This window comes from Coturnix japonica, chromosome 8 (assembly GCF_054131305.1).
Source record: "Coturnix japonica strain WE chromosome 8, WE-NBRP24, whole genome shotgun sequence".
NCBI lineage: Eukaryota > Metazoa > Chordata > Aves > Galliformes > Phasianidae > Coturnix > Coturnix japonica.
In genome coordinates, this window is record NC_140670.1 from 20508182 (window position 1) to 20534738 (window position 26557).

Consider the following 26557-nt stretch of genomic DNA (forward strand, 5'->3'; position numbering starts at 1 on the left):
TGAGTCTCTCCGCACTCTCAGGGACAGGAACAAGAGGACGTGTGTGTGTGTGCACTCATCACAATTTAATTTGAGCTGTTCTCACAAGTCCATTGGAAAGGGGATCCTACAGATGGGTACCCTATTCCAGAGCTCAACAAGACAATTCCCAATGTAAAAACTGAAACAGAATCAACACTGCTTCAAAATCAGTACTCCTTGCCTTAAACTTCACAGAGCATAGAGAAAACTAGTTCTGTCCTTTGCTACAAAAAACTTTTTACAGCAACATTTCACACACACTGAGTCCTACTCAGCATAGCTTTTTCAAGGTCTAATTCTTTTACTCTGCATTTTTAAAAAAATACTATTCTTATTGCTATCCTCTAGTCTTTTTTGTTTAGATGGTAAGCTATTCCTGCTGATGTCCACAAGTGCCAAATAGAGCAAAATAATTACCTTCTGTCATATATGGCTCTCTCATTGTACATCTCAGGTCTTCTTGCCTTTTTTTCTTCTTATTTTCTTCATTTTAGAAAATGGTCCAGATGAGTTCATATTCAGTTTGTAATATGTTATGGTCCCAAGAGCTTTTTTTCTGAGCTTCTGCAGTTAATTTTCATTTCATTTCACTTTTTTTTTTTTTTTTTTTCCTTTAAAATATAGGAGTGAGAGCTTAAGTTAAATCATTATCACAATTACTTTGAGTTCTAATCTTATGCAGTGCATGGGTATGCTTTGCATTTCATTCTTCATATTGTTAGTAAAAATTCCAGACACAACTGGACCCAGGCCCTACCCTACTACATCCTCCCTCATCTTCATAATTGCATGGGGAAGTTGGTAATCACAGCCTGAACCTTTGATTAAACAGCTGGGGCAAGTGTTGGGTCAGCTGTGGGAGCACCGGTGAGAGTAATTTATCTGTGCTCCCAGAAGGGGTGGAGCTTGACTCCACCTTCTCTAGATCTCATTTAAGGGCTGACCACCACTAAGGCAGCATTTCTCAAAGATTGTTCCCTGGTGGAGATTGCCTCAGCAGTTCCCAGCAGACTGAAGGCTTCCACATGGGTGAGTTTTTCCTGTAAATAACTTTTTGGGTATTTACAACTACCATCTTTCCATTATTGTCACTGTACAACAATTTAACAAGAAGTAGCAATCACTCTTTGAAATGACTAATTAGTTGTGTACTAAGGTACAGTCACCTGGATATTAACTACCTAATCAGGTCACATAGAGGTTTATAGACTTTTAACATACAGTGTGATGTAGTTTTTTCACATATTGGGACAGTTATCCTGACAAATTAGACTATCAGGCTTTTCAAAAACTACTTTACGGACAAATGCATGTTAGCACTTAAAATTAGTCTCTAAGCTCAATGAGATTTCAAGTAGATTTTTCAGCGTCTCTTCTGGTCTCAAAGTTCTTCTGGCTGACAACATAACTCCCCAAGCCATTCTCATTTCCTTACCCCTCCACTTATTCCTGTCTTGATTTCCCAATTTTGATTACTATTTTTTCCTATTTCTCCAGGAAGTCACACATTCTCCCTAAATCAAAAATACAGCAACACCAAGATCATTGCAGTTTTGCTCCTCATTCACTACAGAACAGATTTAATCATTTTCTAATGATGTAATACATCAAAATTAGCATGATAGCCTCCCATTCTCACTACTAGTTCCTGTTAACTTTGATCACAGCCTGCATTGTTGAGAGAACAGGTGGTGAAAAGCTGAATGGTTTTACGACCACCTGAGAGTTAACCAGCTCTTCTGGATAGCAAAGAACTCTATGTAACAAAATTTTTGAAGAATCCATCCTTACTATTTTGCTTTTCTGTTGTTGCCAACAGCATTTTATCTGTTCTTTTTTATTCCTTATCTGCTGTGCTATTCTTTTTTGTTTTTCTTGCTAATTCACCCCTTCTTGTTTCTCTTGCTTCTACCTTTTTCAGTACTTTTTTTTCTTCTTCCCTTCTCCCTCCCCCTCCACATCACTGATGAGCCCATGCAGTCGAACTGCTTTGTTAGCCCTCTTTTCTTTGTAAGAAAATGGGCTGTTTCTGTATTTAAAACATGGCCTGTTTTGGAAACCTCCCCACTTTTTTTGTAAGAAACTTCTCTGTGTGCCTTAGAATCCCTTCCCCGTGACCTTATGTACTAAAACCTTGAGCACATTGAAATTCGCTTTTTGAAACCCAGCTGATGTTATCCTGCTTCTCTCTTCTATTTCTTTCCTTTCAATAATGAATTGTTTGTTTTTTTTTCCCTCTCTTCACAGTAACTTTCTTTTTGAATGCTTTCTATGTCCAGATTTTCAACTAGTTGCTCTCTATTAATCACAGTAAAATCTGAAATAGTAACCTGATTGTCTACACACACTCTTCCTGATTCATGATTCTCTATAGACCCTACATGCCTGATGGCACATAGCTCTTTTAATTTATACACAGGACAAGATATGTAAATTTTAAAACAACTATGTGCAATATTGAGTTATATTTTAGTATATAGTACTTGCAGTATTCTTTCCCTCTGACTTTCTTTCCTTTGCATTCTTGTTCCTTCCAATACTTTGTAATGACATTTTGCCATGAACTTGACCTTCATGGAGAACTGTTACTGTGCTGATATCTGGAGACCTATACACTAATCTCAGGAGTCCCTTGTTTTCTTTGGCCTTTATCTCCACACTCCTTGCCCTTTCAGTTCCCTGCATTAAGACACCGAAGGGACATCAAGACACTTCCTTCTTCAGCATAAAGGATTATTTATACCTTTCCTATTCCACAAAAACAAAACAGTAAAACTCTACAAGCAGCTAATGATTCCCACCTACCACACAGAACCATGCACTTGTCTGTATAATATACCTTATTTTGTTCTGTCTTATTTTTCAAGTTGTCAAGACCATTTTAATCTTGGTCTTTAGCATGCTTGCAGAGCCCAACAGATCTAATTAATCTTCAAAAAACAGAACATGTTAATGAAGGCACCAAGAAACAGCAAGTGCAGGTAGTCCCACTATATACAGCCTTTTGTTTTCAAAAGCTGCTGTCAATCATTCAGTTGTTATTCAAACAACAGTGGATTTGCCAATTCTAGCAGCTTTATTTCCTAGTCCTGTTTCCCTTGCTTGTTTACAAAAAAATACAGAACATCCATTACAGAAGCAAGTAATTTACTACTGTTTCTATTTATGATCTTTATGAGATATGGACATAAATAAGAAACCATTTGCAGAGATTCTGAGTCTGATGCTCATGCTCAACTGTGCCCAGTCAAGCCTTCCAAAGTATGTCTTTTTGATAATGATAACTCAAATTATCCAGTACTCCAAACCCTTCAGTTCATTATGACATATGAGTTCTACCAGTACAAAACATATTACTACTTCAGTATCTATCAAAAAACAGAATATATTTAATCTACTTAATGTTGCCATCAGGACAAGACCAACCCTCACATTAGAATGAAGAATTAAAGAAATAAAGTAATGTTACAGCTATGACCCAGAACAGATTTACCAGACAGTTTAGATGATTATCAGTAAATGTCTTACATTTATAATATTTATATTTTTAATTAGTAAATTAAGACAGAAAATAATTTGTAGTTGAACGATATCTGTTAGTAAACCACATCCCAAAGATAAGCACTCTAACAATTAGGTCTGATTTATGGGATTTGAGTTTTCAAACACTGTTCAAAACTGCATTTCCAAAGCTTTCAGTTTCCTTCTCAGACTCAAAATGCATTTTAAAATAACCATATAAAAAGCTTTTTGAGAAAGATTTGCTTAAAAAGAACAAAAGTAAAGAGAAAAAAAGGAAAACTTTAAACAGAATGCAGTAAGTTTTTGCATTGTAAGGATGAATACATACTGGATTGCATTTAAGCATCTATGAGAGAGGAAAATCATTTATCTACAATCTCTCTATCACTGCTGTATTGAGGACTGAAACAACAACCCACATGCCTATCCCTGAAGGACTGTTAGCTTCCTTCTCTTCAAATAGTAGTTTATTCATTTGTTATTTAGAAACAGATTTCTTAACGTTCTAATCATCTGCAAATCACTCACTGAGAAGTTATGTGTCTGAGTAACGCTTATGAAACAAATCCAACAGAGAAAGAATAGAAAAAGCCATAAAAGCAAAGTATAGAATTGGTTGAAAATTTTTCAAGGAAAGAAACTTGCCGGAATCATGAATCAATGGTGATTCATGAAATATTTTCCAGTTACTTGGTCTGGCCTTCTATAGAATACTTCCTGGGAATCAAGAGAATCCATCCACGTTTCCTGACAGGCTTCTGAAAGTTGGAACTGTGGATCCTGGAAACCTGTTTTCCAATGCAGCTACTGTGAGACTAGGACACAGTTCCCAGCACTCTTGCAGGAGTCCTGAAAAACCCAGGGACCCTGGGAAAAGAGACCTGCAAAGGTACATAGAAAGAGCACCAATGCAGAGGAATGAACACAAGGAACTGGAAAGGCTCCCATGGAGAATATTTCACTGAAGAAACTCTACAGGTCATTTGTCTGAAAACCAAATGCTGTTTTCACATGTTATGCTCTGTGCTTTCTTTTAAAGGGACATTCCACTCAGAGATGGAAAAGTTTAGCTCAAATCCAGCTGCACGTTAGTTATAAATAAGCAGTACCATTAGATGCTAGACATAACTTTATTGAGAAATCTGTGTTATGTAATATAAGATGCAAATAAGATGACAAAAGCAGTCTGGTTTCCTTGCAAAGGTGATTTTCTGCACCTACCCCAGTAGATACTTACACTTGTGGTTGTACAGTGATGTCTAAATACAAAAACTTAAATATTTGTTTGATGAAAACATCCCAAAGTAGTACCATACCTCCATACTATGCATTTATAACAATAAGCCTGACACACTGAAGCATTATGCAGAAGATACAAAATGACTTCTAAGTTCTTGTATAGCACCAGTTATTGTCACAGAATAAAACCAATATTTTCTAGGTGTAGTAGTTGCTTTAGATCTTGATAAAAATGGTGAGACATGTAAGACCTAATTAAGGTGGGTGCAAAATATAAACGCTAAGTAAATCCACAAAAGCAATTTCAATAGCCTGACTGGCAACTATATAAAATATATTTATTAAGGTAACACGAGCAAGTTTGTGGAGTTCTTTGCAGTAGTAAAGCTTATGCTATTTCAAATTGTTCTGTCTTTCAAAGGCAAGGCGTGGCTTTAAGTAAATATTAATTTTTTTAATGGTGAACTTATTTCTGAAGATGAAGTCATTGTCACAATCTTAAATCACTCTATTATTTAAATATAGGAGGTAATGATTAAATGTTTTCACATTTGGCAATTTTTAGAGAAATATTTTTAAAATTTATTAAAATAGAAACATATTTTTCATTCTCAAGCGTGAGCAGGAACACTAACAACATGTTAAACGTACATATGATAAGTAACAAAAGAAATCATCCTAAAAGCAGAACAAACTCAAGAAAATCCAGTTGAAGGCTGAGTTTTCCAGCATCTAAACCAGTAGGAATACAAGTATCAGTCTAGAGCTACCATATTAGTATAAAAAAAATAATGGAAGTATTTACTGGAAAGAACAGACATACCTTGTGTTCAGTTGAGAAAGATGAGAAGTAGAAGGCCTGTGATGGTATATATTGCCATCATTGAGATCAGAAAAGGAGAATCTTTTCTCTTAAACATTGGAAAAAACTACAGTTTACCATGTACACATGCATTTCTGTCAAATACAATAGTACAATCTGCAAAATATTACAGATGTGCATATTCCCATCTTTCTCCATCATTAATACATGCCAAGGCAATTAATTCACATCTGCTTTTTCCAAAATTTTACTTTCCTTCTTTTCCTTCTTTGTTAAACACATTTCCAGCAAATCAGTTACAGGACAGAGATCCTTCTATCTGTTTCTTGCCCTTTCCCACTTCTCTTCCAATACTACTATTGTTTCCTCTGGTAGAATTGTCACCTTAATTAACTTGTGGGTTTAAGATCTTGACCTTGCATGAACCTGGGTAGCTCAACAAACTTTCTAGCTAAAGCATCACTTCCCATTGCTGTTTAGGTATCTGTAAGCATAAGCTCTATGAATAGATTAGCACCAAAGTTTTACAAGATGCATATCAAAAGTTAATAGTTATCTCCTATTTAATGCTGCTGGAGCACTGCAATTTACAAGAGCAACCTCAGGAGCAAAAGACATAACCAGATGTGCCCACATACATACATACACAATTGGCAAAGTGATTGATTTTTGTACCAGACACAGAAAAAGATCAACTCATGTTTACTTTCTTCACAAGACCATGGAGGCAGCAGCAAAGCAAAAAAGTGGTAATTATTTAGATTCAGATCGTACTTTCATGTGGAAAAAGGCTAGTTCAGTGACAGTAAGATGAAAAGAAAAAAAATTTTACAACATGGTATTTCCTCTCCTTCCATTGTATGCTCAAATGAAAAGATAGACAATTATAAACCATCATGCATGGTTTTATAATACTCAACATAAAAGCAAAAACCACCAACAGTCAACAGACAGTAGAGACGTCCCTGAATTATATGCACATCATGATAGGATACAAATGTACTATGTTTATATAAAAATATATTCAACACTAAATTAACATAGTCCAAATAATCCTAGGCCAATTTTGCAACAGAAGCTGCAAGTATAAGTTGCTACCACAGTACTTTTCAGATATTTTGCCTGTTGGCTAATTATTATTTTATGCAAAAGGACAGTGACAAAATTAGTCTCTTTACTTTTCACCTTTAACCACTTGCCAAGGAATCATACTTCATTAGTCAGCATTTCTTATTTTACTATTCCACGTTAAGTAATATACCCATCTTAAACTGAGACAATATTTTAAGTCACTTAAGTATTTGTTTGGGAATTGGTTCAGGAAGTAAAGTCAATTTAATCCTGTATTATACTCTATACTTGGAATAGAATAGATGAAATGTAAATAATTACTGAAATGTTGCCTTCATTCTGCGCAGCGTGTCCTGGATTTTCCGAGAATGTTTTTCTGCTGGTATATGATGGAAGTTGGCACAGTTGTCAGCGGCCAAAGCAGAAATGTCTGCATCCTTAAAACGAGTTATTCTTTGTCTGAGGTAAGACTGCAGCTTGTAATCCGGTGTAAATGTATAAGGATTCTCTTGAAATGCGTGAACTTGGCTCACAACTTTCGCAATATTTCTTGAAAGAAAATATGTTTAAAAAGATTAGTTTATGTTGCTATTGACAGAAGAAAAAGTTTCAAGGAAATAAAAAAGCACTGAGCATTTACCTCTACAGTTTTTGTCCACTTTAATGTAAAAATGACTGAATTAGCTAGACTTAATTTGCTAGATGGGAAATGCATTAGCTCTCATTATCTCATTAGATAGCATTCTATCTTTCATACAGCTAAATAATTACCTAAGTTTAGTCCACTTGTGAGCTCCATTTGTCATTGTGAATCCTCCAGTTTCAAGTTGTTGGACATGCATAGCTAAAACATGGGCAGATGGAATTGTTGGAAGTGTTTTGAATCTTTCTCCTTCCATCAAACACAAACTGTCACTTTTTAGAAACACCTATTGTGAAAATGCACACAGATAAGTAACGTATTACATTTAAGGCTAGTCTTTATAAGGAGTTCTTCGCTTCAGGTGCTGAGCACTACATATCATATTTTTCATAAGTTCTAGTTCACAGCTAAAATTGCATTTCAGGATTTTTCAGAACATATTACATTCAGAAAACTCCCATTTCTTGAATTCTTCAAGAAAATATATCTAATTTTGCAGTTTGCTTTGAAATGACTTTCTTGATTATTAGTCACATGGGATACATTTTTTGAGAAAAACTGAGGTGCAAATGTAAACCCGGACCAAGAAACAACAGTCCTACAATAATTTAAAATCTCCTTTGTAATTCAAAACACTAATTTTGGCTTTCATTACTCCTTTAAAAAGAACTTGAGTCTCCCTCACTCCCAAAGAAATATTTTATTTAAAGACCACATACTATACCTCAACAGCCTTGAGTTCTTCTATTATTTCAGCTACTTTTGCAGGTAGAATTTTCCAGGCCTTATAATAAAAGAGAACACATTTTTGTTTCTCATATTAATGCCCATATTTGAACAAGCTTATTTTAGGCAAAATAGTTACAACAGAGAGTCCCAAACTTACTGGCAACTGTCGTACAATAAGATTCTCCAAGCCTGCTAGGATTTGCATCGCAGTAGCAAAATTTCTTTGTTCATAGCAGGACTTTGCTATAAGAAGAAATTTTGATAACAAGCTCACCTGCAGCTGGAAAAAAAGAATTTAGTTATACCATTTTTTGTTCTGCTCATGTGGGTTTAGAAATTATTACATTCAATCATTTGCTAGGAATATGCTTTATTCGTATACTGTCTGAGCTTGGAATTGGAAATTAGGCCTAATGATTTCATGGAAAGAAGTATCCTTGCAAGTCGTGGAAGGTACTAAGCCCAAGGTTTATTGCTGGTAATTTCTCAATTCTTACAAGGCTGAAAAGTCACTAAAAAAAAACTCCAGGGGGAAAATGAAGACTAAATACTTCCCATTTAAATTTCCTCACATACAGTGTCTGATACTGGTCATACACATTTAAAAGCTGTCAAAACACATCAACTTCATATGACCAATCAGTACCAAAACATTTGTTTAAAATTTTCTATCTCATATGTGGTTTGAGAAAAATTAAAAATAGGGAAACCCAATATAAACCCAATAAATAATCCAATAGAAACTGTGATAAGGGAATTGAGTGGTTAAGTGTATGACCTCTGAGAGTTAAAATAAATGAATGTGAGTAGATGCAGACACAGGCTTTTTACAGTGGTTAGAAAGAAATCAAGTGGTAGCTGCCTAGTAAAATAGAGACACATGTTTACTAAGATATTATTCAGTTCAGAAGCCAAAACACTGATCAAGTTTAACAAGTGACTTTCCACTAAACTATCAGGAAGGTATATAAACAGTATACACAGTTCTGAGATTTCAGTTAATCACAGTATTCAACTACTGTTTTGTTTTGACAAAAATAGTAGCTGCCCAGACAGAAACCAGATTACACACTTCTGAAATGTACCATATCATATAAATCTTAAAAATGACTTAAAATAAGGAAAGTAAAAGAAAAGAAGACAGCTATTCTCTTTCAGAAATTGTTATCAGAATTGTTGACTATATTAACTGTAGTAACTACACCGTTTTGGTCTTCTCTTTCACTGATGCTTTTGTTAGTCTTTCACCTCTTCTCAGGCAACCCCTTTCTTACTTTCTATCAGGTTTTAAAACCTACAAAATATCAGATGCTCCTAATGACAACAAATATAGTTGTTAAATACCAACTCATAAGCGCATTATACATTTATGTATATGCATTAACATATAAATATTCCATAATAACACAACAAAACAATGACAAACCTTAGATGTATGACATGTTACAATTTCAGCAGCAACCCAGGTGCTGACACTGTCTGCATTTCTTAGTAATTGTATAAGGTACTGGTCTTGTATACACTTAGATAGAAACAGGTTACAGACTTTAAAGGAAACTTCCTCAGTAGCAGCAGCTCTATAAAAAGGTAGGAAAAAAGTCAAAGATAAGTCATTTTGACTTTGGGCTTTCAAGGGAAATTATGATTGTGAAGGAATGGTACTAAATTCTAATCATTTAAAATAATCATGCAGTACTTGTAGCTTTGGCTTTATAATATTTTACAAAGTATGTAGGGAGCTATGTTACTTTCTCTTGTAATTACAAGATAATCATATATGATTACACAAAAACTACACGCAGTGGACATTTCTGCATATAAAGGCATAATCATCACTATTATCAAATAAAACAAGCCATTCAGGCAGAAATGCAGCTAATGAAACAATAGCCAGTAATTTCAGCTTATCTACAAACTACTACCATTAAAGAATTTGAACCTGATATATTGTGGCTTCACACTGTTTCCCCATGTCTGGAACTCAAATCAGTATAAACCAGCTGATTTAAGTTTTGTCCTTCAACAGTCCATAAAAAAGGATCCCTAGACAGAAAAGTCTACTACAGGCAATGTCTATAACAAGCGCTAATTAGAAACCAGCTGAATCCACTGAGTATGTAAGAAGCAGAGCATAAATCTAATGTAATTGACTCCATGTGGCCAGATGAAAACATTAACTACCATTTAGCAAATAACGTTAAATAGGTTGGTAACCATTCTGCATTTGAACTACAAAAGGAAAATTCTTTTGTACCTGTAAAGACTGATACTTTGTACCTTATGGTACAAAATGAATGTTGCAGTGAGGTTGTGGAGTCTCCATCCATATTCAAAACTCTACACTAACCTCGGGTTCTAAGAAGCTTTACTAAAAGAAGATGGACTGGACAACACACCCTGGGAGGTCTTTTCCAACCCCAGCTATACATTTATATTAAAATAAAAAAACTTACTTCTGTACAGCAGCACATTTATCTTTTACGCCAAGTGCTCTTGAATTCAGAAAGTGTACTGGATGACATTTATGAAATAATTCCTAAACAGAAAGAACAAGATTTATGTTTTTAGATTCAGTAATTCTTTTAAAATGCTAGAGGATGAAAATGGCAGATTTCCTTTTTCATTCTTCTTTGTCCTCACTTCAGCAAATTTATCAGATGGATCACTGCCTAACAATAGTATTAGCCCATTCTATACTTCACTGTAGAGATTTCAAGAGAAAAATGAGATATTTAATCCAAAGAATAATGAAACAGTGGAAGCCTACTAAGCTTGAAATGAGGTAGGAAATGGTATAGAAAGGAGGCTGAGTATATATCAAGAAGATAGATATAATTTGTACTCCAAGAAAGCCTAGTCCTTTGTACCTGTTGCAGTAATGTCAGCTGACAACAAAGCTGTTGCACACTGTATTCTGTTAAAAGATATGGTCCCACTTCATCTGCTTTAGCAAAGGAGACTGGGAATTCTTCTGTAAAACTGCTATAGCATGGCTTTGGCAAAACCGATGAAATAGTGTACAGTCGCTCTCTCTGATAATGTGCAATTGGTCCCATACCTTTGGAAAGTTTCCAGTTAAAGTTCTGTAGAAAAAAATACGTAAAGCTACAACTTCTCTAAAGCCAACATAAGTCTCCCCTTGATTTAACCTTTTGGAATGTTTTGTTAGAGAAATACCCTTGTGGAGGCAAAACTCTTCAGTTAATCTTCAAGGCTAGACTTGAATTGGTTTATTCATATTTCTATTTCAAGCAAGTATAATATGCACAATAAATGAATCTGAGCAGTAGGCTGCCAGATCTCAATTAACAATTCATATTTAAAAATGTGTATTCAAGCTTGCCATTTCACAATGGCATATATTCGCAAATTTTATATTTTATATTAAACTTCTCAGGTCTCAGTATTTCTTGTACTTCTTCCTTCATATCAAACAGTGCTCCCCAAATGAATACTAATTTTTTCATTCTTTTCCCTTCTTTCAGCTTTCAGTACTGTTATGATGCAGTAACAGCAAAATAAATCCATATTTTCTATGTTTGTCTTGCCATTCATTGATTGAATCTCCAATATAATCCATAGAATTCTGCAATTTTATCAAGAATATAATTCTAAATTCAGTGCTAACACTATTTTTTAGTGTTTCACATGTCATTCTAGTCACTTTGTAGAAAGATCTTTTTCAGTGGAAGTCTATAGTATATTCCAGCTTCTGAGGTTACCTTTCAGAAGCAGACTATATAAACTAGTTCATAGAGCTCATATCAGTTTCTGCTACAAGTTTTGAAGTTCTGGAAGGAAATTCCTCATCCACCTTCCTCATCCAAGGCTTCTTTCCTGTATTTATAGCCTTACACACACACACACACACACATATATATATATATACATATATACACCCAATAAGTATTAATGTCTGACAAGCAGAAAAAAAAGGTTTCCAAGTATCTATGAGTCACACACTAGTATCAAGAACAAAGAGTTTCAACTCCTCTCAAAATTTGGATGATATGACCTATTGTTACTGAAACAGCTGACAAGAGTGCATGTAAGACTAAAAATGAAACCCACATTTCTATAACTGTTCAGGCTTCAAAATAAAATTTATTTCAAAATAAAACAGAAGTATGCAAATATTACTAAACCAGGATCTAGACTTTGAGCTGGATAATCTATTTTTTTAGTCAGAAAATAGTATATGGAAATGTCTTCCGTACAATGCAGTCTAAAGACAAGACATACCTTTCTGAACATATCTTCAGAGAGCTTTTTACATATGGAGTGTAATGTTTTTCTCTCCTCTTCCTCTTCTTCTTCACCATTCTCCATACTGGAGCACTGCTGAGAACTGCCACATTTCCTGGCAGAAGCATCCTCAAGCAGTGTCAACAAATGCTCACCATACCCATTTAATGGAGCAACCTGTAAATGAAAAACAAGTTAATGGAATATCAAACACAATTTCTGATAAATTATAAGCAAGCAAAAAAATACTTTTAGGATTCAAGTCTGTGCAAAACCAGCCACATGGCTGTCAAAGACAGTATTGTCTTTTTTGTACTTTCACTGTAATTAGGACAGATTTTTTTCATAACAGCAACCTTACATACACCACAATGCCATTTTCCTTCTTTGAAGCTTCCATTGAAGTTTCTGCTTTACCTTGGAAGAAATAAATTCTTTTAGGGTATGTAAAAGGTTCACATTTGTTGCAAAGTCTACATTGTAGCAGTCCTCAATCCAAGCCTGCAGGATGCAGAAACTGCGGTTACATATTTTGGTAAGTGATGAGGAGGGATCCAGGCTTGCACTAGTGAGAAGAAAAAACAAAAATATTACATCAGTATTAATATCCAATTCCAATTTAAAAATAAATGCTGGAAAGTCTGTATGTGATGTAGCATTGACAGTACTATCTTATGCTTCATGTCTCCAGTATTCATGACCCTATAGAAACAAAGTTGGCATTGTACTTACAACTCAACACTGGGAAAAGTAAGACTCAGAATTCAGAAGATTAAAGAAGATAGCATATTGCCAAATATAGCACTTGCTCCAATTTCACTCTAACATGCCTAGAGAATCTTAGAAAAACAAACATCAAAAGCAGAATTTAATTAAGTAGTTATTTTCAGAAACAGCTACTTGCCATTGGCGGGGGGGTGGGGGGGGGAGGGGGGTGTGTGGGGAAGGAGGAAACCAATTGTGCTTTGATAATATTTTTTAATAGGAAACTACCGTACCTGGATAAAGTGCTGCTAATTCGATCAAGAATAAACTGCAAAAATTCCTCTTGTGTGCAAAAATAGCGAAACGTGTAGAGAAACTGCTGCACATAGCCTTCTAAAAATGCATTTCTGTGAAGGACAAGAAAAGCTTCAGACAAGTAAGAACACAGTTTCTTCTCATGTTAGAGTTCAGCAACGGAAAAAATCTTCAAAACATCAATAGCAAAGATCTCTCAAGCTCTACAGAAAATTTTCACCTGTGTTTGTTTTCTTTTTATACATTGATATTTTGATCATCAACAGTAATATTATAATTTGTTTTTTAAAAGAAACTTCTCTATTTTGAATCTTGCGGAGAACTTTTGCCATTTTTATTATTATCAAGAGTTGCATTCCACAGAAGAACACATTAAATGCCATTGTTTCTATAATCTCATTTCATGCCATTTTAAAATTTCTACAGTAAGAGCATAAAAGGTATATATTTTAAACAAGAAAATATTTCCTGATGGAGACTTACAGTACTCCATACTATTATTGCTGGGGTACCTCAGAAAGACACTGCCCTCGTCTCAGTTGAGGATTAAAGGACATATATTTCCTGACCCTGAGACAAGATGCAATCTATATTAGTCCCAAGGATGGTATATTAGAATCTGTACATTTTCACATCTAGATCATATTAGTAAGAATGTTCAAATTATATATTCTGAAGAATTATTAAACTGCTGGCAATAACAAAGCCATGCTTCTATGGCAACTGTTAGAGCTAAACCTCAAATAAGTAAAGGATAAATAAAGATTGAAGTTATTGATTTTTGATTTAGTATCAATTGCCTCAATTTTAAACAAACCCAAAGTCAGAAGTTTGGCTTATTTCCTATAAGACTGTCTTTTGACAACTCTATGCCCATTTCTGCAAATAAACATGCACTGAAATAAGACTGAACTAGATACAAGAAAGGGTAATTTATGTAGTGCTGAGTAACCAAGATTTATCACATACACTGATTGTTTTTTAAATTTTAAATAAATATTCCTAATCCCCCTCTCAATTAAGGATACAAGTGCAAAGCACACTATACCTAGAATATAAATAAGCCATTAAACCAAGTGGTGTCCCAGCCTGCAGAACTCTTATACCATTTTGATTATTGCATTTGTGTTTCTCTGTGTTATAGTAAACAAGCACTGATGACTCATCTGTAGGCGCCACATCAATGATGTCAGTTCTCCCATTGTGAATGATGGTAGGAAGTATACTGGTTTCCACACCCCATTGTTCCGCATACATTATCTGCTCAAAGAGGCAAAGCCATGTAAAAATAAAGTACAAGGAAATAAATGCTTTTCGCATTACATGAAGAAATGCAAAATACACTCTACTCAATCAAAAGCCAAATCACAATACCAGTATTGACTACCTTCAGTTAAATCATTCTCTCATGGTTAATTTGGCACAAACCAGTTGACAGCTCATAATTGTGATTTAAGCGGCCAAGGATACTGATGCAGCATTGAAATTACAAATAAAACCATAGCAAAATAAAAGTCAGACTTGCCTGCACACACTTCTTCACCAGTTCAAGAAACTGCACCCTTGATTTCATCTCTTGTAGCTGTCCTCTCAATTTGGGCAACATAGATTTAGTTTCAGGACCTTTGGATCGAAAGCACACAAAGCATAAAAACATTGATTGTTCTGATATACAGAAAATCCTTAAAATACACACTAGACACCCAACAAAGCCAAATGCAAGATGTTGCGATTGGGTCGGTGCAATCCCAGAGAAGCACACAGGCAGGGAGAAGAATTCATTGAGAACACGCATATGAGACAGGACTAATACCTGAAGGACAAGCCACTCTATGATTTTATTACTGGCAAGTTGCTGTAGTCTTACCTTTGTTTCTTCTTTCTTTCTGCAATAGTTTCTGGTAAAACTTTATGGTCTTTCTGTAATTTTTAGTCTCCATCATTAGCAATTGTTCTAGTTCCTATTTAAAGAGAAAAAGGATTCTGATCAGAAAGGAAAATAAAAAGTTCTGGTAGGAAACTGAAGTTTTAGTGGAGTTTTATTGGAAAACACGAACAACCAAGTAGACAAGAATATGATATTAGCAATAAAATAAAATAAAATAAAATAAAATAAAATAAAATAAAATAAAATAAAATAAAATAAAATAAAATAAAATAAAATAAAATAAAATAAAATGTCTTCCACACCTGTGCTTACAGGAAAATTACAGAAAACATCACCTGTCCCCCGAAAAGCATTAGGTACATCACAGTTCTACATGTTAACAATTTAAGCTGGTCTATGTGTGATGAGGCAGCATCTAAATTTGTCTGAATCCACTTATACAAATATGCCTTATGACTGCACTTATCTGGTTGTTTTCAAGAGCATTTTTTAAAAAACTGACACTCAGAAGCCATCCAGAACTCAAAGCAATGAGCTCTAAAATTAGTGTGCACCCCAGGAAAGCTCTATTAAGCAGGTGACCTGGATTTGCAGTGAGAACTGGAAGTCTTATTGAAAGCAGTGGTTTCCAGATCAGTATGGTTGTATTATATTATGCAATCAAGTCAGAGGGCAGACAGGAATGCTGCTCTATAAATAAAGGACACATCAGTTTTGAAGTTCAGTTTACATATTTTATATTTATGTCCTTCATATACTTAAGAAAAATGGAAAGCTGGAATGTCTACTGAGTCGTATAACTTCAGCAGTAAAATATATCCTGCTTATCACAATATATCAAGTTTAATGTAAACATTTATTTGTTTGCATATCAAAGGTTTTGTTATTTTACCAATCAATGAAAATGGGCCATCCATTCTTGGTTCAGCTTCTGATTTATTACAGAATAACTAACACTATGCGTGTTGTGGGTTTTAAATGTGGTGGCTTTTGCACTTGGGTCCTAAGCAAACTATCATTGACCCAGTTACATGAAACAGCATTTCAAATGGAGTAAGTTCACTGAATGCAGAAGACAGAACTCCCACAAGCAGAGTGATCAGAAAACACATAGCTCAGAGCTAACATTTCAAACAACAGATTGGTAAATAGGTTAGCTTTAATGGGATGGACTTACTAGAAATTAATTTGAGCTTGAGAAAAATCTGTCACTGTTTTTCATAAAAGCTCAGAAGGTTTAACAGTACTGTTCATTAGCAGGAAGTCACAAAAAGCCCTGTGGATTTTTAAAAGAACTACCATTTACATAGTCACCATGTTGAGAATAGTGAAAGCACAAGAAAGCTATTATGAAGATTCTGAACCAGAAACAGCCTGCTCTTATTTTATTTCAACAGTCAAAGTGAAAACAGGATGTTGATTAAGAGACTATAATTATACACACACAAACACACGCACGCACACACAAAAAAGGAATCAGAAAGAGTGGCTATTTTCTAATGTTTTGAATCTGAAGGCTATCTGAGGAAGTGACTTGTCCCTTAAATTACTTAGGTGAGCAGCAGTGAAGTCAGTAATCCTGTTATAGGTCTAAAATATAAACATTTTTGTTTAAGTCACACACTCAGTTATTATTTGAGAAAGTTCTGCATTCTCTGAAGTGTATTTAACTTTATGGGACACTTTTCTATAGAATGTTGTTTAGTCTAGGGAGCAAAGTAATCATAGAGTGATTTTGTTTAAATAGGAAATTTGTAATTTTCAAACTGTTCTGGAGCAAGAGTTTTTACATGCTGAAGAGTGGTTCCCTGAATGTGTGCAGAATATTGGAAGAAGGGAAAGGAAAAGAGAAAAGGAATGAGAGGGAAAGCTGTGGGCAGACTATGAAAAACCTCTGCTAGAAACTTTATAGTCACAGGTTGGATGCAGATAAATTTGGTGGAGGCTGACAAGTAACTTCTGAGATCTAGAGGAAAAAACATGTGGGCAAAAGGGCAAAGGCTAAGGGCTTGGTGCTGCAGAGAATTGAAAGCAATCTTATCCAAATACAGAAAAAAAAAATCAAACTTATTGTGATGGCAGACTTGGATATTCCTCTGGAGAAACAGCTGCCCTCATAGCTGACTTCTGTTCTTGCTGTGCTGCAGGGACCTGAATTGGTTTGCCTGGATGTGTTATGTATTAGCGAGTGCTAAATTAGCAGCTCCTGGACGAGAGGTGATGGGAGGCAGGTGATAAACAGTAGCTTGTGGAAGGAGCAATATAGATGTGGGGGAGGATGCAAAGAAAGTAGGGAAAAAGATTGCAGGTTTAAGAGAAAACTAAGCAAGCCTCAAGCTATTTACATGATTTTGAATAAGAATCAAACTTTTTGAAATGCAGATGAACCTTTGCTGAGCTTTAGAACTGCAAAGAACTATGTTTATCACCTACAGAGCAAAGCATTATTTGTTTTTATGACATCTGAAAGTGTCATTTTTGACCCATAAGTAACTTGCATTTTGTGCTGCTGGCTTAAACACAGAAGGATAGGCTTGAGATGGACCAGTCTACCTTGCAAGGCAGGAAGAACTTTACTCCAGCAACTCAAACCATGTTCCTGTTCAAACCATTCACTTACCAGCCTTGCTTTGGCCCCCATAATCCTCCTGGCCTGAAGAATGGATATATATTTCCTCTGCTAGATTTTACAAATAAATATTAGCTACTAAAATATTTTTGGAGCTTCAGCTCTAGCAGAAGACTCCCTGTGTTTTCACATTGAGTCTATTCTATTTTGTCAGTATTTTGGATCAGGTAGTGCATCATTCCCACTAGCATTTATGAATTGTTATGGATGCCATTTGTTTTCTAAATAAAAACTGGAAACATCCATGACTGATGGAGTTTGGAAAAATAGCACCATTTTATGAAGGTTTTCTTTTCTCAGGTTAAGTGCTTAAGGCTTAAACTTTGGTGCAATTGGAGCATTATGATTTAGTGTTTTCATTTTAAATACGTTGGGCATCACAGAATGTTAGTGTTATAGTAATGCCAGCAGAAAGATTGAAACTGTTAATGCTAGGGTAGTAAAAGAAAAAAAACAACATAACAGATGGAAGAAGTAGCTGACAGTTTAAACTACCTTTTGTTGAATCTGCCATAACAAGAGATTTAAGAAGCATTTTTAACAAAAGATTACATGATGGAAAATATAATAAAGTATTATTAAAAATACCATATTCTACTGAATACCTTTTATATAAATACAACAGAGTGAGTACATAAGAGAAGAAAGGGAGTTTAATCTCACTAAAATACAACACAATCTGACATACTTTCAACCAGTAAGTAAAGAGATATCTTAATGACTTTACATCAACATACTCACCACTTTTTTAGCATCTATACTTTGTGATTCGTTTGATTTCTGCTTTCCAAGGTTTTTAATGTAACTATGAACTTCTGAATCAAAACATTCAGCTCCATAAAATGCACTGCTCCAACCAGGACTACAGCCATGAAAATCAGGTGGGTTGGGAGTCACAACGTAGCTGTTTTCAGGTGTCTTTATTACAGCCTCTTCCTCTGGCTCTGTATTTTCTTCTGCAAAGTCTGGACCAATACAATAGCCATTGCTTTGTAAACACTGTCCATCTTTTTCTATAGGGATAGCATTCTGCAGCCATGACTCTTTTATGAAATTATCCAAGGGCATCTCATTCAAATTCATTTCAGCTAACGATGTATTTATCATAAGATCATCCTTCACCTCAAAGGTAGCTTCTCCTTCTCCTTTAGGGAAAGGTCAGAAAGAAAAAATAATAGTCATGTTGTAGTGTATCCTTTGTTGAACTTAAACACTACACTTAAAAAATGCAGTTATGAGATAACATGTCCTCTAACAGTGCAAAATTCTTTTTTGGGCTTTGTGCTTGCTTTTTCTCAACTACACATTATAAAATACTGAAGGTTAAAGACATTTCAGAACAATCAAGGTTTGGTCAGTAAGTTTCTGAAAATCAGAAAATTAATTCTGCATATGTAAAACAAGCATTTAAACAAAGCACAGCATGGGACTTTCAAAACAAAAAAATACCACACCTGTGCACATATCAGTAAGAAGCTTAGCTCTTGAGTTCTGTTCCATATATAGGTCTTGAAGCTTTTATTCCATGCAGAGAGGGCAAGAGTACTTGACATATCCAATGGGGACACATGTTAAGGTTTCTACTCCTAGAGGACACATACCCTTGAGCTATGACAGGATTTCTCTGCAGTTATAATGGCTACTACCAACCTCAAGGGACGGTGGAGACAGTCAAAAATTGGTGTAATGCTGACAGGCATTTTTATGCATGCCACAAGTCTCCCTTTTCACTTGAGAAACCCTCCAGGGTTTTGATATACCAGCCTTGGAGTCAAATGGACTCATCTTACTGGTGCAAAGACATCACATACCCCATGGGAAAGTAGAATTGCTTTCATTCTGAGCCAAAGTAGAAAACTGTAACCTAGCACAGCAGCATCCAAGAGGAAGCTTTCAAACAGAAATTTTGCCATAGAAGCTAAGTGACAGCAAGAGGGATAAACTGATCCTAAAAGAACACCCAATCTAAATTAATTCAAAACAGAAAAGTAAGCAAATTTAAAAACAGATATGTGCTTTATGTAAGAATTCTTGCAAACATGCTGAAAGGGAGACTTGGGACTACTGAAATAGGCAAGATATCATAACATTATTTTACAGAAATTCGTAAGTGAATCTATGCCTTTTTTTTTTTTTTCCCCTCCAAACTGAAGCTTTTGAGACACTCAGAAAGGTTTTTCTTACTACATGTAGATATGTATACACAAACTACTACCTTCATTTCTCCCTGTACTTTAAATATGTAACTAAGATATATTGCAGAGCAAGGTAACAAATTAGATATATCGCATAAAACTAAAGATGTCCAAATATCAATATTGTACAACTACCAAGAGCCTTGTAAAGTACTACATGTTGCCCCTGTCATCTTCTTCTAGTTTGAGATGATCTTAAAAGAAGTACAAAGAGGTGCTGTTAGGATTAACAAGGAAAAAGAAAATCCATTCTGATATTATCTTGGAAATTACTGACTGTTCACTTTAGCAAAACAAAGACCAAGAACATTTCTTTAAATATGATGTTTTCATTCTTCTCTAAGAACTGCTCTGCTGTTTCTTTAACATACACTGGCTATCATGAAAATATTAAAGAATCATACAATAGTAATCAAACACAAGATGCCCATGAATATATCATGTTTTCATAATCGGTTTTACTAGTTCAGTTTCTACTTCAATCACAAAGTATGATAGGAAAAAAAGCAAAGTCCACTGTGAAGTTCATCAAATAAAGAACCCACGAATATAACTTCAACGACTGTCTTGAAACTTACAAGGCATTGATAATGTTCAGATTTATTGATAATGTTTGTAAGTGTTAAGGTGAGTGCTTTTTGGAACACACACTGAAAACACCAAATCTCTCAATTGACAGATTCCCCACACAAAAAGACACAAATTCCCCTTCTCACCCTCTGTATGATCACTGCTTGCCAAAGAGCTGTCAGATTTTTTCAGATCTTGGAATACACCGCCACAGTTTGAGTCATCTGCCTCAGTTATGCTGAAAATACACAGGATTGGGGAAATACAATGTTTCATAGCCTTAAGGCAAAAAAGGTGTCAATTAAAAGCTGCATTCAGTGTCAAGGAATATGAAGTACATAAATTCCAATCATAAATTCATTACTGGTTACAATAGTCTTCTGTAAGATTTTTTAAAATTATTATTATTTTTTTATTTTTTTATTTTTTTAAAAGAATGCTATATCTGGATGCTGCAATAAAACATGAAAGATTTTTATTATTTTTTTCTGGCTGATAAATAACTAAATATGAAATAATATAAATGAGAAACTAATTAAGCCAGTGTTTTCTTACTTAATAGGTTTACAAAAGACTGTCAGGAGGAACATCAAATCAAATGAAGTTTAAATAAAATATTTCTAGCAAAGCTAAATTAATTTCCTTGTTCTTAGGTGTGACTGGAACCAAAAGATGTATCAAAGCAAATATATTCTTAACTTAATGAGAGTTCGAACTAGTGCATAAAAAAACGGAACTCAAATACAATAATTAAGCTGAACAGTAGGAATAAGTTATTTCACTTCTGAATAAACAATCTATTTCTATCACAATTCCGTATTCAATCAGGTTCAATATTTGATCTCCATTATTCAGCCATCCTAGAATGGACTTACAGACCAGCTTAATAGGAAATATCTTCTGCTAAATTATTTAGTATTATTTGCTTTGGAGAAGGACCTGAAGACAGGGAAATAACCAGACATCAGGAAACAAGTAAAAACACTTAAAGAAGAGCAGCATATCCTTTCCTATTTCTAGGAAGTAGGGAGAAAAACATTAAATGGAATTACAAGAGGGAGAAAGTTGAAAAATACCTACTGTAAAGGTGAAGCTCTTTCTCCATTTACTACTTGATAAAGATTCTCCAGTAATTTTTCATCCCAGTATAGGTCACAGTACTTCTCACAAATTTTGTCAGAGAACACGCTGAATTCAATTTCCTTTAATGCTAAAATGAAGTTACCTTATTTAAAAACAAATAACAATAAAAAAGTAAAACTCCACAAATGAACAAAAAGAGAGAAAAAAAAATTACTTGTAACATTCTTACATATTGATGATATAATATACAGAAGAAAAGAAACATACCCATATCAAAAACTTCAACTCCATTCTCTAGATAGCCATCAAAGGCAAACTCCTCTTGTATAAGATGAATCACCTTCTGTAACAAAGTGTCATTTGTTCTTCTCTGCTGGGACAGGACCTCTTCATCAAAGACACAAGAAGCCTCCTTGGCTTCTTGTACCACTTGTACCACTGAGGTACAAGTTGTGAGTCCTTGCTCAGAGAAACTACTGCCCGTGTTGGTAGCACCCTCGATATCTTGGCAGTTGGTCTGAAGAACTTGGTCATTTTTTTCAGACACATTCTGTGTATTAATAGTCATAGAGTTTTGCACTTTGAGGAGTGAGGAGTCATTTTGTGTTTGCATGCTGAGTTTGTAACTTGCAATAGTACTTGAAAGTAGCACTGGCAAACTATGAGAGCAATCAGAAGCAACCCTTGAATGAAGAGGTTTATTTGGTATTTGCTCTGATACAGCTAAGTGTACTGGTACAAATGTTAAAACTCTTTTCTCTGAATTCTGTTTGAGAATGATGTTATTTATATGAAGAGAATTAGGAGATTTAAGAGAAGTTAAGGAGCTTGAAGGAACTTCAAATAATTTTTTTCTTTCTTGTAGAATACGTGAGGAATCAGAAGTAAATACATTTCCTGTTTCTTCCTTTTCTAAAGACATCTGGAATGAGTGGCCTGGAACTTCTAAACGACATTCAGGTATTTCAGATGTAGTTTCAACTATGATATCCTTGATATCATAGCTTTTAGAGCCTTCTACATATCCTGATTTGTTGCAATCAATGTTTTTTTCTTTTCTCAACTTTTCCTTGAATTTTTCAGTAGGTGGTATGTGAACCTCCCTGAAAAGGAACAAAGAATTTTGACAGGACTATGCCAGTGACGCAACAGTGATACTACAGTTTCAACTTATTTTGCTTTAGGATATACTAACTTTGTTATATTTGCATTTTGCTGCAGGATTATAGGCTTAAAGTGAGTTGCAGGAGATGTGAATGCAACAGGTAATGCAGTTTGCCCAGAAATCTGACATGGTACTGGTCCTTTAACTGCAATAAGTTTACTTTCGCTGGTAATAGGCATAAATCCTAAAATAAAAACACAATTAGATAAAAGATGAACAATGTACAAAATACAAATGCAATGTAAATAATGATCAGCTTAGAAGGAAAAAGACTCATTTATCAGATGAAGAAAATCTCATACAGAGAACTGATCTAGACAATGAAATATATCAAAGACTGCTTACCTAGACTTGACTCTGAAGGGTTCATTTCAAGTTTTTCATTTTCAATTTCAAAAGCTACATTATTTGGAGAAGAGATTATGTCTTCGTCAACAGCCTAACAATAAAAAGCAAAGTCCAAACTGAAATTATTAGCATGCCAGTGTGGAGAACTGTGCACAAAACTCACCAGAATGGCAGAGCTGTTCGTACATCCTGATAAACTACTGTACCAAATAAGAAATTTTCAGCAAAGGTTTTGCACAGCCAATTCCCAGAACTAACTGAACACTGTATACAGTACATGCAGATTTGAAACATAACCTGAACACAAGAACTACATATTAATGTAGTAACAAAATTGCTTTTTAAAAAAATTAACTTGAAAACTTTATATTAAAAAACACCTGTATCCTTGCCTTAATTCCTTACCAAGCAGAGCTTCCCAACTACAAGCACATCATTTGAAGACTTACTTTCAGACTCCCTTATGTACATCCAGTGAACTTAAACATAGCTGCAAAAATACATAGTTAAGCACAGACAATAAAATTTGGACTACTAAAATTAGAATGTCATTTCCATATGTACTTTACATTTCTGCAAGGAATATAAAATTCTTTGTAATATCTAAATACTTTATGCTAATGCTCTCACAAAACAATATATGCAGAATTCTTGAAAGTTAAAAAAATAAAAAAGAAAAAACACAAATCTAATTATACTTGCAGTGGAGAAAAATACAATCAGAACACACTTTAATGAATTAATTGAAAAAAATATAGGCAATTACGAAGAGGTGGAATTCATACCTTAAAAACAGATTTATTCAACAATGCCAAAATATTTTTGCTGTTTACTCCTTGTTCAAGTAAATAATGACTGCATGTCTGGAAAAAAAAAAAAAAAAATAAATCATAGTCTTCAGAGTAGGTAATTTTTTAAGCAAGTGAGATATTTCTGGACAAGGACAAAGTCAAGATAAATAGTCATTTAAATGTAATCCAAGTTTAGAATGTCTAATGAATTTATTCTGAGTACCCTATTGATAATTTCAATATAAATTAAAAACACACCCCTCCATGTCCCTAGGGAGGTCACTTCAAAAAACAAATCCAAGAGTGACTGGCTATCACTTAATTAGATATTATGTTATTAGAAGAAATAAATTTTGATATTCAGTTCACTAAGATGGGACTTCAGACACAACTGAATTTCAAATAAAATTGCTTAAATCCAGTAACCTTAATTGCATCAGCTACAGAAGGTCTTTCTTCAGGATTTTTTTTTGCCATATCCAGAAGAAGGTTTTTTAATTTTCTTGGCAAGGTCAGTTTGTGATTAGGTGAAATGCTGTATTTTGCTGCCATCCACAGAACTGCAGCAACACCGTAAATGCAGACCTATTGGTATAGCACAGGAGAGAGGTAAGCAATCAAAAAAAAAACCAAAACAAAACACAACCAAAACAAAACACCTTTTCTCAATACAAAATCCTGAAAATTATCCAAAATTTTCCCTCATTTCCCACAAAATAACCACCAGAGCTTCCAAAATACAGATGACACTTGGCTTTTGAAGAAGCTGATTTCAAAAGCTTGCTATTATGCATGCAGGGCCAGTAATAGTAGCTAATTTTCTACTGTTGGAGCAACAGACATAATTTGTCTTATTCTTTATCTAAGAAAATTATTCAGGAAGAAAAAAAAAGCTTTTAGAATAATTTTGAAGAACTCCTTTCTCCTATAAAAACCTACTGCCACAAGCCTTAGTGTTCTAAAGTCTAGCCAGCAGCAATTTACTTTAAAAAGGTCATGATAATTCAGAAAGAAAATGGCATGAAGTAATTACAAGCTTGCCAGTACAAGTCATATTTTACAGAGAAGATTACACCTATCAGAAGAACGAAGTATTGCGTATTTATTTTAGGAATTATTTTGCTACCTGCAGCTAGACCAACTGAAGTTGCAATGATGGGGGACCTTGAAAAGTACTTGATCATCAAAAACCTTCTTATTTTATTTGAAAAATTACAATTTTCAGACAGAGACAGAAATAGACTATTTAATGCTTAATTTACATATGTTAGCATACCCTACAAACGTAATTTTCACAAAGTTAAAGCACTGTACTTCTTCACATTGCCTGTGAAAGGTATTAAAAAGGCTCAAGGCATGGAAACCTAAACACAGTACTAAATAATGTGGTCCAAACATTTTTTCTGGCACTCTTTAGAGCCAAGTAAATGACACTGAACACAATGTAACAAGGAAATTCAATATAAATAAACTAACTTTTGAATCATTCAAGCTATTGAACAAAAGCTGGTGGGTATAAAATGATTGAAATAGGAGAAAGTAACTGTCAAAATCAAATGATTTCCTTCCCTTTAGGTATAGGATTCCAAGAGGCTAACGTGATAATAATTTTAATGTTTATTGATTTATCTAATTTAACACATACTTGAAAAACATTCCTTTTACTGATGTAGGACAGTTATTATGGCTGGTGCTACAGAGTTTGAATTCCCATACCATAATTCTAACTAAATTTTTCATAACAACCAAGTTACACAAATATAAGGAAAAAGCCACAATAGGAATCCAGATTATTCTATAAATAATGTTGCAGAGAAACAAGAAAAACAGATTACATTTTCTAAAGAATAAATAATAAGGTATACAGACTTCAGGATTATTAATTTCTACTGGCGAAGCTGCTATATTGTATCTTAGGGTTAGTTGAAGCTTTTGAAGCTATTAAAAATGTATGTTTTTCTCTTTAAAGGAGAGGATAAATATTTCCCAGTTTCAGATAATTTTACAGAAAGTAAAAAATCTAGCTCTCCCTGCTCTTAAAATCCGTCTCATTCAGTTCCAATTCCAAAAGAGACAAACATTCACTTGCTATTTATAAACACTTTTCTCATCTTTATCTGAGAACAACTTAGGGTTTATATCCAAAGAAAAAAAGCAGTAGGAAAAATGTACTGGTAAGAGGCAATGGCATTACTAATCATGTTCTCCAAATGAAAATATCCAGTATTACAAAGGTGATTATCTTGGACTTTTTCTTAGACAAAGTCTAAAAAATTGATCTTAGCATGACCTCCAGAACATGAAAACATGACTTCAATGTCCATCTTCCTAATGAAAAACTTAAAATAAGTAAGCCTGACAGAAAACTAATGAAGAACAGATTTTGGCAGTTACTGTTCTGAAAGGCTAAATGTTTTTCTAGAGGCAACTAACTTTCTTCTTTAAAGGGCAAAGGGATAGAGCTATCCTTTGATAAACCGAATACCTACAAAACCTACCACATTACCTTCTCAGTATCTACATCCTCTTCTTCAATTTCAGGAGCTAAATAAATTATATCACAGGATTCTAAATG

The 26557-nt window shown here is 34.4% G+C and overlaps 1 protein-coding gene across 5 annotated transcripts in view; it reads right to left on the reverse strand.

The window, feature by feature from the left end:
- Nucleotides 1-4659: 4659 nt before the first annotated feature.
- The window catches only part of KNDC1 (kinase non-catalytic C-lobe domain containing 1), a 55761-nt gene continuing 33863 nt past the window's right edge, over nt 4660-26557 (reverse strand). Inside the window, exons 9-30 of one of the 5 annotated variants that reach the window (XM_085555208.1) lie at nt 26489-26550; nt 24409-24567; nt 23977-24054; nt 23189-23282; nt 22874-23027; nt 21946-22781; nt 21676-21820; nt 20742-20833; nt 18572-18975; nt 15181-15274; nt 14839-14936; nt 14362-14573; nt 13292-13405; nt 12711-12858; nt 12291-12470; nt 10916-11131; nt 10502-10584; nt 9475-9625; nt 8206-8322; nt 8044-8103; nt 7448-7605; nt 4660-7225 (exon numbers count right to left, since the gene is read on the reverse strand). In XM_085555208.1, coding sequence (XP_085411334.1) covers nt 6994-7225; nt 7448-7605; nt 8044-8103; nt 8206-8322; nt 9475-9625; nt 10502-10584; nt 10916-11131; nt 12291-12470; nt 12711-12858; nt 13292-13405; nt 14362-14573; nt 14839-14936; nt 15181-15274; nt 18572-18975; nt 20742-20833; nt 21676-21820; nt 21946-22781; nt 22874-23027; nt 23189-23282; nt 23977-24054; nt 24409-24567; nt 26489-26550 — 3887 coding nt within the window. In that variant the 3' untranslated portion in view covers nt 4660-6993. Of the gene's footprint in view, nt 7226-7447; nt 7606-8043; nt 8104-8205; nt 8329-9474; nt 9626-10497; nt 10585-10915; nt 11132-12290; nt 12471-12710; nt 12859-13291; nt 13406-14361; nt 14574-14838; nt 14937-15180; nt 15275-18571; nt 18976-20741; nt 20875-21675; nt 21821-21945; nt 22782-22873; nt 23028-23188; nt 23283-23976; nt 24055-24408; nt 24568-26488; nt 26551-26557 lie in introns of those variants that run through there. The other 4 variants (XM_085555207.1, XM_085555209.1, XM_085555211.1 and 1 more) reach the window with 4 other exon arrangements.